Source organism: Pseudorca crassidens, chromosome 14 (genome assembly GCF_039906515.1).
Source record: "Pseudorca crassidens isolate mPseCra1 chromosome 14, mPseCra1.hap1, whole genome shotgun sequence".
Taxonomy (NCBI): domain Eukaryota; kingdom Metazoa; phylum Chordata; class Mammalia; order Artiodactyla; family Delphinidae; genus Pseudorca; species Pseudorca crassidens.
Window position 1 is genome coordinate 66,817,941 of NC_090309.1, and position 12,150 is coordinate 66,830,090.

General features: G+C 37.0%; 2 protein-coding genes across 5 annotated transcripts in view; one reads left to right on the plus strand and one right to left on the minus strand.

Moving 5' to 3' along the window:
• The window catches only part of NLRC4 (NLR family CARD domain containing 4), a 45,223-nt gene extending 39,793 nt beyond the window's left edge, over positions 1-5,430 (plus strand). For all 3 annotated transcript variants that reach the window (XM_067703318.1, XM_067703319.1, XM_067703317.1), the window contains one exon: positions 4,311-5,430. In XM_067703318.1, the coding sequence (XP_067559419.1) occupies positions 4,311-4,603 (293 nt within the window). In that variant the 3' untranslated portion in view covers positions 4,604-5,430. The remainder of the gene's footprint in view (positions 1-4,310) is intronic.
• Positions 5,195-12,150, minus strand: part of SLC30A6 (solute carrier family 30 member 6) — a 38,519-nt gene continuing 31,563 nt past the window's right edge. For both annotated transcript variants that reach the window (XM_067703320.1, XM_067703321.1), the window contains exon 14: positions 5,195-8,571. In XM_067703320.1, coding sequence (XP_067559421.1) covers positions 8,071-8,571 — 501 coding nt within the window. In that variant the 3' untranslated portion in view covers positions 5,195-8,070. The remainder of the gene's footprint in view (positions 8,572-12,150) is intronic.

Here is a 12,150-nt window from a genome sequence, read left to right on the forward strand (position 1 = left end):
AAAGACAACTCAATGTTTAGAAAAGGCAAAGGATCTGAATAGGCATTTCTCCAAAGAAGATACATAAATGGCTAATAAGCATCAGAAAAGATGCTCAACATCATTAGCCATCAGGGAAATGCAAATCAAAGCCACAGTGAAATGCCTCTTGCAACCCACTAGGACAGTTATAATAAAACAGGTGATAAGTGTTGACAAGGACATAAGAGAAATTGGAAACATTCAATTTTCGAGTAGGAAAACATTCTGGCACCTCTTCAAAAGGTTAAACATAGAGTTACCAATTGCACCCTGAGGTACCCAAGAGAAAATGAAAATATATGTCCATACAAAAACTTGTACAGCAATGTTCATAGCATGTTTGGACAACCCAAATGTCCATCACTACTGAATGGATAAACAAAATGTGATATATCCATATAATAGAGTATTATTCAGCCATAAAAAGAATGAAGTATTAGAATACACTATAACATGGATGAACCTTGAAAATATCATACTAAGTGAAAGAAACCAGTCACAAAAGACCACATTATGGTATGACTCCATTTATATGAAATGTCCAAAATAGGCAAATCTATAGTAACAGAAAGTAGATTAATGGTTGCCAATGTCGGGGGTAGGGTGGGAATGAATGCTAGTGACTGTGGAGTTTATTCTTGGGGATGATTAACATGTCCTGGAATTATATAGTAGTGTACAACTTTGTGAATATACTAAAACCCACTACAGTTACACTTTAAAAGGGTGAATTTTATGGTATGTGTATTATATCTCCCCCAAAAGTCCATAAAAGTATATCCTAAGCAATGTATTTTTTAGACATAGAGTGCTTGTCAAAACCACATTTTTTAAAATACAAAAGAATGATAAACTCTACATCAGAATAGTAGTTTCTTTGGGTCAGAAGGTGGCAGTGTGTACAATAGGGGGAACTAGTAGATCCTAGTTTTTACCCATGTTCTTATTCTCAGGCCAAGTGACAGATTCATGAGTGAACAGGTGAAATTAGTGACCTATCCAATTCTGAACACATGAGGTCCATTAAAACAATAAACACAATCTCTCAACATTTCCTGGCAATCTTACTGTGCCTCTGTATGCAGCACTCTCTAAATAAACAATTTCAAACTTTATTCTCCTTAATCCACCAGTCTTCCACTATTTCACAGTGGATTTGATTCTTTTTTCCCTCTCTCCTCCTGTTACATTATAGTAGGTCTCTCCCCTCCTATCTAAGGGCAGTCTCTGTGCTCTAGCTGTGCTTCAGATCCCAGCCCTGCCCTCATTCCTGTTCAAGGACATCATTTCACCAATTATGCCCCTCTTTACTGACTCTTTCCTATCAGTTTTTTTTTTCATTATCTATCAGTTTTTAAAGATGCTCAAATCTCTCTCATTTTAAATAAAACTCTTCCTGACTCCTATCTTCCTACTATGGCTATCTATCAACCCCTGTCTTTCCCTTCGAGGCAAAAATTTATGTACCCTCAGTACATCTCCACTTCCTGATCATCCTCTGCTTCCTACTCATTCCAGCTGATTCTCTACACACCTGCATGTGTCTTAATTCAATGGAAAATTTCCAAAGTGTTTCACTTACCTGTGTAAAAGTTGACACTGAGCACTCCCCCTCCTTTTTGAAATGTGCTCTTGACTTCCATGCTACCTTGGTTACTTCTCCGTGTCCTTTGCAATGGCAATTCCTCTACATAGATATTAAATGCTCCAAATTTCTCTTAAACCTTGGTCCTAGGTTCTCTGCTCTTCTTCCTTAGAGATTACATTTAATCTTAAAGCTTTAAGTGCCATTTTAAAATTCTGACTCCCAAAATTTTGTTTCTAGCCCATCAGCAATCTGGGACTATCAGAAAGAAATCATCGCTAGCTCAGGGATCTATTTCACCTGTTTTAACTTAACCCTTTTTTAGACGACATAGTTTGATTTAAATGTTTGAGGCGGAACTCTTTTATCCAGCATGTTCTCAAAAAGACAGCCATCACATCTGAACTCCATTATCCAGTTTGTTCTCAAAAAAAAAAACAAAAAACAAAAAAAGCCCACCACAGACCATACTCATGTTCTAGCTCAGTGGTAAATCCTGGGCCAAATCATTCTGCCACATGGATCCTGATAATTTTCCAAGTGCTCTTTCTTGTTTTCTAATTGTATTCTTTTAAAAAAATAGCATCTTATTTTTGTTGTGTTAGACGCAGTAACTTTTTAGGGTCTCTGAAAAAAACTAGGTTTTTGATGTTAGTTTTTCCTGTTCCCTATGTTGCCTCATTTTTGTTTGGCTTTTAGTCAAAGGAACAGCCTTCCTTGTTGGCGGCTGTTCTCAATTGTCTGGTATTCCTATACTGTTCTCTTCTCATTTTAGAGTGAGGCACAAGTTGATAGGAAGCTCTGTGCACCTGAGGGAGGGGGTTAGGTTCACTGTGGGTGATGAGGAAAGAAAAATAGACTCTTCCTTTGTGGAGCCTTTCCTTGGAGGCAACTACCTGAGAAGGATCCTTACTCCTGAAGCATGTAAGCCCAATTGCTACTGCTCTGGAAACAAAGTGGAGTTGCAAAGCCTATTGCCTTTGTGTGCTCCCAGGGCACCCTGACCTACCACAGCACCTAACACCCATCTAATTACTTTTTTTAAAATTTATTTATTTTTATTGAAGTATAGTTGATTTACAATGTTGTGCCAGTAATTACTTTATAATGTATGTTTTCGCACTATATTATAAGCCCAATGAGACAGAGACCATGTATGTCCTTTTACATATCCCCAGCACCTAGCACAATCCGGGGTACACAGTAGGCACTCAAAAATATTTGCTGAATAAATAAATGGTAAGAGCTCTGGGTCAGGGGAACTACAGGGTGGTCTCTGGCAACACTAGAGTTTTGTTTAGGATGAAGGGACCTTCAAGGATCAGAATCCTTCTACCCAGAGGATTTGAGATTCTGCCTGAAATTTGGATCGAGCCACTTGTGTTCTCCACAGCCCACGTATAGCCTACAGCTCTAAATGTCACAGATTCCTCTTTTCTCAGTAGTTTGCTCCTCTGCAGATTAAATGAACAAAATGCATGCCCTTGATTATGGATTATATTGCTTGTTCTTGGTTCTTTTGCTTGCGCATATTCTAGTAATTATGCAAGAAGCTCTCTTATTCTTTAAGCTTGGCAGACAGCCTGTATAAAGAGCTTACCCTCTGAGGATGGAATGGGCTTGAAATTCTTCTCTGTTAAAGTTCCTTTTAGGTGGTGAAATCTGTTCTACTAGTTGGGAAGGAGAAATGAAGTTGCTCTTTGGGGAAGGAGCCTTATATACAGACACGCTAATTGGCAACCAGTATTTTGACTGACCACATGCCATGCTGGGAAGCATATGGGAAAGAGAGCAGAGGCAGAAAGGACTTGAACATGAGGGATAAGAGAGAGCAGGAAGAAAGTTACCTATAAGGAAGAGAGAAGGGCTCATTATGGAAGGAGAAAGAGAGGAGAAAGTGAGGCCCTATGTATGAGCTAGGCTGGGCACAGGCTAAGCTGGTGTAACAAAAGACCCAACCACACTTTGGCTTACAGAACACAGAACCCCTCTCCTATAATACTCAGAAGTGGGCAGTCCAGGCAGTTGGGGTGGCTTTGCTCTGTGCAGTCTTTCAGACCCAGAAACCTACTTTTTCTTTACTCCTCCATTCCTTAGGGTGTTATCTTTGATTTCATGGTAATGGCTAGGATGTTTACTTTCCCTTTGTAGGAGGTACTTTAGAGTGCCCTATTCTGTAAGGAAAAGAGTAAGTTCCTGACGAGTCTAGGGAGGGTTAAAAATAAGCCCAAAGTTCCAAATCTTGAGATACTGAAGGAACTTACTTACTCAAGTTCACAGTTAGGAATATTCCATATCCAAAGAAACAATAGTTAGGTAGTGTTTGCTTCTTCAGAAGAGGAAATGACCTAATATTGTCAAACTCCGACTCCAGTTTTGAAAACAGGTACTGAATATTTTAATTGCATCTCTCATACCTCAATTTTTATGCAATTTTCCATTTCCTGGAAGAGTCAGGAAAAGGGAAAAATATATAATTCATTTATATTGGTTTGCTATACTAATTACTATTTATCAGATTCCCTTACATTTTAGGAAAAATATAATTTGCAAATATAAAGGACCAGGTTCACAATCACTGCTCTAACTACAGAGAATTCTGATTTCTTTCTTAAGCAAAGCACTAGTCCAAACATGGTCTCTTAAAAAAAAAAAAAGCTGTTTTGCTTCCAGCTAACATACTTATTTCTATCTTTTTATTCAGGTGCATTTTTTGAAAAGAACCCTCTGAAAAACTTCCAACAGCTGGATTTGGCAGGAAATTGTGTGAGCAGTGATGGATGGCTTGCCTTCATGAATGTATTTGAGAATCTTAAGCAACTGGTGTTTTTTGACTTCAGTACTGAAAGACTTTTACCTGATGCATCATTAGTCAGAAAGCTTAGCCATGTGTTATCCAAATTAACTTTTCTCCAAGAAGCTAGGCTTGTTGGGTGGCAATTTGATGACTATGATGTCAGTGTTATTAAAGGTGCTTTTAAACTAGTAACTGCTTAAATAAAGGGTACCCTAAGCCCATGAATGCTCTGGGGACCCCATTACTTTCAGCCTGGTGATTTAAAAACCTTTGCTCATCTAGTCCAACAGTCTGAAAGTAAATGGCAATCCACTATACACCTAAAAAATATCCTTCAGTGTCTGCCTAACTCACCCCTTCTAAACTTTTTCTTCTTTTACTGATATCAGGATGATGTGTGGCACCATCACCTCCCTAGCTGGCCTCTTCCATGGAAATCTACTTTCTTAGTTTCATCATTCAAATAAAAAGGAGAAGGAAAAGAGGAGGATGCCAAGAAAATGAGCCCAAAGAAGAGGAGGAAATGGGAGGGAGTTTAACTTGACATCTATAAATAGTTCTGGTGTCCCATCACTTCTACTAGGAGTATCAGTTACTTGAAGGGGACTCCTGTTTATCCTTGTATTCCCTTTGGTCTCAAGAATAGCAGATCAGCAAAATTTATATATTGTATGCACATTTACTTAGTACAGGGCCTGGCATGTACTATACTCTCAACAAGCATTTGCTGAATATGGGATAAAGTTACCAGTAAAGAACAGGCCAAAATTATTTAAAAGCAGAGAGAAAACTCCATGTATGTTCTTTATTCAAACAGTTTAATTCAAACAATTTGGAATTTAAAAAGTATTTTCTTACATAAGCAGATCAGACTCCCCAAAAAGATCAGCAATCTTTAGTTAAGCAAAAAATTGGCAGTTTATGAGTAGCTAAATCAGAGGCTTGAATGAGTAGCTAAACCAGTTGCTGATACGTGTATGTAATTCCATCTGTGACTTCAGAGATTAAGGAAGAAAGAAAAAATGGACCCATTATTTTGTACCCTATGGAAGCTAAGGGTACCCTGCCCTAATCTTTTCCCTACCACCTCCAAAAATAATCCTTCCCTACAAAGAAAGAAGTCTAAGAAAAATCTGTTTAATCTAAACAGATTTAAGTCGAGGCAAGTCTGAAATAAACAAAAACCAAATTGGTGCCAACCTGTAGTTTACCCTCTGCTCTCATGGCATCTCCAATTAATGGTTCGGGTATTGGCATAGGTAACACTTGGCCTGAATGCTGAGGTAGTCACTGCAAAGAAATACTAGGTACAATATTCCGTTTCACAAGTGAGCATATATTCAGCAGATTTAGTCATACAATTTTAGAGCTGATAGTTTCCAGATCAACTACTTCATCTCTCACCCTAACTTTACAGATGAGAAACCTCATAGAAGTTAAATGATAGCAATTTCTCAAAGAGGATTAATCATATTCCATGAAGCTTGCTCTTAATCACAAACCATGGGTCAAGTACTTAATTCAAACTTGCTTCTTTGTCTAGCTTCAAGTAACTCTGTGGCAAGATTTACTAGTAAGGCTACTACATCTAGGCCTATGCTGGGCAAGCTTCTTATTTTCATATCCAGAACCTGGTCAGATCTTGGCAAATAAGACTTCTTTATATAATAATGCCTGGAACAATGCCACCTGAAGCAGTTGGCAATACTGAATTTCAGCAAGTAGAGCCAATTCTTTCAGAACCCATATGCAACTTCTCAAATAGTGTAGGTGGGTATCAAAGCACCTTTGGAAGGACAATTAATTGCACAGGTGTTACCTCTAAATGGGTGTTGAGGAAATAGGCATTTAACATCTCACAGAACTGTGTTCAGTACCTGGGCACTTTAAAAATCCCCTGGAGATGGAGAAGACATGCATAGCATGGCAGCACATACCTCTTAATCATCACTCAGTACACGGCAGTTCTTCAGATTTCATGCATGACCCGAATTCACGTTTAGATGAGGTCAATGGAGGAAAAATCACCCTGTAATAGTAGACCAATAATAGGTATAGTAATAGTTGGAGAACATAAGACAAATGTCAAGGAACAGGTTGCCTTATCACATTTTACAAAGTTTCACTTTCCCCGGCAGTCAAGGTAGCGTGGGCTCTATTTCTTCAGCAGGTCAAGTGCCTGAACAGGGTTGCAGATGTCAAAGACAATGATCAACTCCTCATCAAGCAAAAGTTATTTGGGACATTGTCACTTATCACAGGATGACTACAATTCTGCTCGACAGAGATGGCTTCTTAGATGTTTATGATTCTACTGTAAAGAAACAGGATTTGGGAGTGTTGCTCATATTTAAAAGAGGATGAGTTTATTGAAGAAACTTGCAAAATCTAAAAAAAAAAAAAATCTTCTCTAGATAGCTGCTGATGGCTGGAAATGTCAGAAATCTTCAGGAGTACTGGATTCTAGAAAAGTTGAATCCACTCTCAAAATCCGTTTTTAAAACCTAATTATAAAACTCATGATAAAATGAAAAAAAATCTCATAGGTAATCTGTGACGGCTGCTTGTTATACTTTTTATAAGTAATGGTGGCCATGTTAGAAAGTCCTTAACATTTGCATTTGGAAAATAATTTAAAAATAATTTACATGATTCTCACACTTCGATTCACTTTTCAATAAAGCAAAACAAAGTAAGTTAGAAACTGCCTAATGCAGATATAACAATACTGTATTCTATAACCTAGGGTCCACTATGTTTTGGTAAAATTATATAATGTAAACTCAAATTGTTCATGCAACTTTGAAAAAAGATTAAATCGTATTACTACGTATGGAATTCCACCTATTCTGGTAATATATGTGATATATTTTGTTAATAAAATGAGGAATTAAAGTCAACCAATGAAAAGGTGACAAAAAAGATAAATCTATCATTATGTCAGTATTTGGTTAAATGTAAGACAGAAAACTGGGATTCCTTCACTGCATATCACCTAAGGATTTGGTATTATTTAACCAAAATAAAACACTTTGAGAATGATGGGCCACTTACAAATGTACTGAAATTTTTTAATGAGAAAAACTATTAAAAAACTGATAAGTAAAAATTTTAAATTGTGCCAGATGGTAAAATATGTTTTAAAATTTCTGATAAAAATGTTTGCTTCTACTTTGCAAGACATAATTCAGGAGGACCTCAAAGGAAAATGTAGCAATTATGTTTGGAAAATCTATAAAAGAGACTTTTACTTTTAAAATGGATTTTTTCTTTTCCTAAAATGTGTACTCAAGAAGCATGTTTATAAATTTCACTGAAGAAAGTATTATATTTTTAATAATGTGACAGATCCACTCTATCAAGTGGCTCTCTTATAAAGGTAGTGTTATATCACACTGCAGTCAACTACGAAACCAAAGATAGCAAAATTCAAATTTAGAGAAACAGCTTTCTAAAGGAAGCCTATTTAAAGCCTATAACATTTAGAAGGTTCTCACTGCCCCAAATACATTTTACAAAAATATAGTTTCATTGGTTTCATGAAATGTGAACAAACCTACTATTCTCTAATTAAATGATTTAACAGTCGATGCAACGTTGGATTACTAAATAAACTGAAAGCCAAGGAGTCAATATTCCTCATAAAAATAAATTAAATTACAGTACATCATGGTCTTGGTTGTCCAATTCTATTGTTAGTTCCATATCTACTTGGTATATTTGTAAAACCAGTCCTGAATCCTTGGGTTGCTCCAATTCCTGGAACTCCAAGTCCTTGATTAAGCATGCTGCTATAAGGTGTGTGTCCATGATTAAGACCCAAACCATAAGGTCTTGTTTGAGTATTAAGAAGAATAACTGGGCTCACGTTTTTTCCAGGGGTGTTAAATGAAAATTCTGGAGGTGGACTACTGGGTTTAGCTGGAGTTGATGTAACAGGGTTGGAATCATCAGTACCCTTTAAAGGAGGCATTGGGATTATGTGATGATCTGAAAAGTTTAGGACATTGGCTGCAACAGGCCCAGACAGTAAGGCAGGCCTGATCCAATCATCCTTGAAAATCTGAACAGTCAGAGTAGATACTAGTGTGTACAGCCTGTTGGTCACATGAGCAAGAACCATTTGTTCATTTGCATCTCGTCGAATTCTCACATGAACAGATCCAGCCTAAAAGGGACAAAATCATATGAAAGAGACTGCTTAGAATTATACTACTGAAAATTCCATTAGAAATGAACATTTTATTTATGATTTGGTTGTAACATTACTTGGTATTTTCTTTAAAACAAGAGAAAACTTAATGTCTTGATATTCCTTAAAGACTACTTAGTAGTAATTATCAATGTAAAGAGTTAATAAAATAATTTATGACTCTAAATAAAATGTGACTTTTTAAAATATTAAAAAAAGAAATCCATGTAGGAGGAAGGCAGACATGTTGTAACACAAGGCAGAATACAAATGAAGTATATGGAAAATGCACTGAAAGGTCAGAAAATGCAGGTATTAATTCAATTGAGGAAGACTTCAAAAGAAGATAGCATTTGATCTGGGTTGGTGGTCAAATGAAATTTCAAAAGGCGGAGACAGGCATTCTAAGCTGAGGGAATAGCAATTAAAACCCATGGCATGTTTGGGCAAGAATAAGCAATATTATTATATAAAAAGAAGTACAATATTTCAGGGAGCAGAAAAACAATGAAAGAGAGAAAAGACAGGAAGAAAAGGAAGAGGAAAGGAGGAAACAAATAAGGAAAGGAAGAACAGAAAGAAGAAAGATAGGTCAGGTAATAAAGGTAAAAAGAAAGGCTAGGAGGGGGTTCTAAAAACCATGAGTAAGGAGTTTTAGTTGCAGCAATCAAACAGAAGTAAAATAATTAGTGTTCAGAAAATTACAGTTATGGATAATTGCTAATTAGTTAGGAAATGACTGCAACAGTCTAGGTTAGAAATGAAGAAGGCTGAGATAGGACAGATATAGTGGGACCAGAGAGGGACAGATGGATTCATGATATTCCATGGGCGATCTTAATTCTCAACTGGATATAATGAATGAGGGAGATGAAGTCATCAAAGATGATCTCAAGGTTTCTAGCCTAGGATACTAGGATACAGAGCACCAGGCATTACAATGATGGTTATAAGTATGCTTATTAACTTGATAAGATGTTCATCACACATTTTGTCTTTAAAAGATAGTAAAATAACAGGTACAACAATGTTCATAGTTTGATTAAAACACACACACAGAAAAATACCAAGAATGATATCACATGATCATCTCAATAGATGAAGAAAAAGCATTTGACAAAATTCAACACCATTTATGATAAAAACTCTCGACAAAGTTGGTATATAGGGAACATATATCAAAATAATAAAGGCCATTTATGACAAACACACAGCTAACATCATACTCAATGATGAAAAGCTGAAAGTTTTTCCTCTAAGATCAGGAATAAGACAAGGATGCCCACTCTTGACATTTCTATTTAACATAGTATTAGAAGTCCTAGCCACAACAATCAGAGGAGAATAAGACATAAGATGCATCCAAATTGGAAGGGAAGAAGTAAAATTATCACTATTTGCAGAAGACATGATACTATATATAGAAAACCCTAAAGACTCCACCAAAAAACTATTAGAACTAATAAATGAATTCAGTAAAGTTTCAGGATATAAAACTAACATATAGAAATCTGTTGCATTTCTATATACTAATAATGAACTATCAAAAAGGAAAATCAAGAAAATCCCACTTACAACTGAATCAAAAAGGATAAAATATCTAGGAATAAATTTAACCAAGGAAGGCTTCCCTGGTAGTGCAGTGGTTAAGAACCCACCTGCCAATGCAGGGGACACGGGTTCTAGACCTGGTCCAGGAAGATTCCACATGCTGCAGAGCAACTAAGTCTGTGAGCCACAACTACTGAGCCTGCGCTCTAGAGCCTGCGAGCCACAACTACTGAAGCCTGCAGGCCTAGAGCCCATGCTCCACAACAAGAGAAGTCACTGCAATGAGAAGCCCGCGCACCACAACGAAGAGCCGCCCCCACTCGCCACAACTAGAGAAAGCCTGCGTGCAGCAACGAAGACCCAACGCAGCCAAAATAAATAAAATAAAGTTAATTAATTAAGAAAAAAAAATTTAACCAAGGAGGTAAAAGACCCATACTCTATAAGGCACCAATGAAAGAAACTAAAGATGATACCAATAAATGGAAAGATAGTTTGTGTTCATGGACTGGATGAATTAATATTGTTAAAATGTCCATACTACACAAAGCAATCTACAGATTCAATGCAACCCTATCAAAATACCCATGGCATTTTTCACAGAACTAGAACAAGTAATCCCAAAATTTATGTGGAACCACAAAAGACCCCAAATAGACAAAGCAATCTTGAGAAGGAAGAACAAAGGTATTATGCTCCCTGACTTCAAATTATACTATAAAAGTTACAGTAATCAAAACAGTATAGTACTGGCACAAAAACAGACACATAGATCAATGGAACAGAACAGAGAGCCTGGAAATAAACCCACACACATATGGTCAATTAATCGACAACAAAGGAGGTAGAAAACACAATGGGGAAAAGACAGTCCATTCAATAAGTGGTGCTGGGAAAACTGGACAGTTACATACAAAAGAATGAAACTGGAACATTTTCTCATACCATATACACAAATAAACTTAAAACAGATCAAAGACTTAAATTTAACACCTGAAACCATAAAACTCCTAGAAGAAAACACAGGCAGTAAGGTCTTTAACAACAGTCTTCTCAGTATTTTTCTGATCTGCCTCCTCAGGCAAGGGCCACAGACGCAAAAATAAACAAACGGGACCTAATCAAACTAGAAAGCTTTTGCACAGTGAAGGAAACCATCAATAAAATGAAAAGGCAACCTAGTGAGTGGGAGAAGACATGTGCAAATGATATGTCTGATAAGGACATAAAGAATTCATACAATTCAACATCAAAAATAAAAAAACCCAATTAAAAAATGGCCTTGGGGGACTTCCCTGGTGGTCCAATGGTTAAGACTCCGTGCTTCTACTGCAGGGGGCACAGGTTTGATCCCTGGTTGGGGAACTAAGATCCCACATGCCACGTGGTGTGGCCAGGAAAAAAAAAAAAAAAGGGCTTGGGATTAACAAAAACACACTACTATATATAAAACAGATAACCAACAAGCACCTACTGTATAGCCCAGGGAACTCTGCTCAATATTCTGTAATAACCTATATGGGTAAAGAATCTGAAAAAGAATGAACGTATGTTTATGTATAACTAAATCAATTTGCTGTACACCTGAAACTAACACAACATTGTAAATGAACTACACTCCAATTAAAAAAAAAAGTGGGGGTGCAGGCAGAGGACCTGAACAGGCATTTTTCCAAAGAAGACGTACAAAAGGCCAACAGGAACATGAAAAGACGCTCAACATCACTCATCATCAGGGAAATGCAAATCAAAATCACAATGAGATTTCACCTCATACTTATCAAAATGGCTACTGTCAAAAAGATAAAAAATAACAAGTGTTGGCAAAGATATGGAGAAAAGGGAACCACAGTACATCACTGGTGAGAATGTAAAGTGTTACAGTCACTAGGGAAAACTGTACAGAGGTTCCTCAAAAATTAAAAACGAGGGCTTCCCTGGTGGCACAGTGGTTGAGAATCTGCCTGCCAATGCAGGGGACACGGGTTCGAGCCTGGTCTGGGA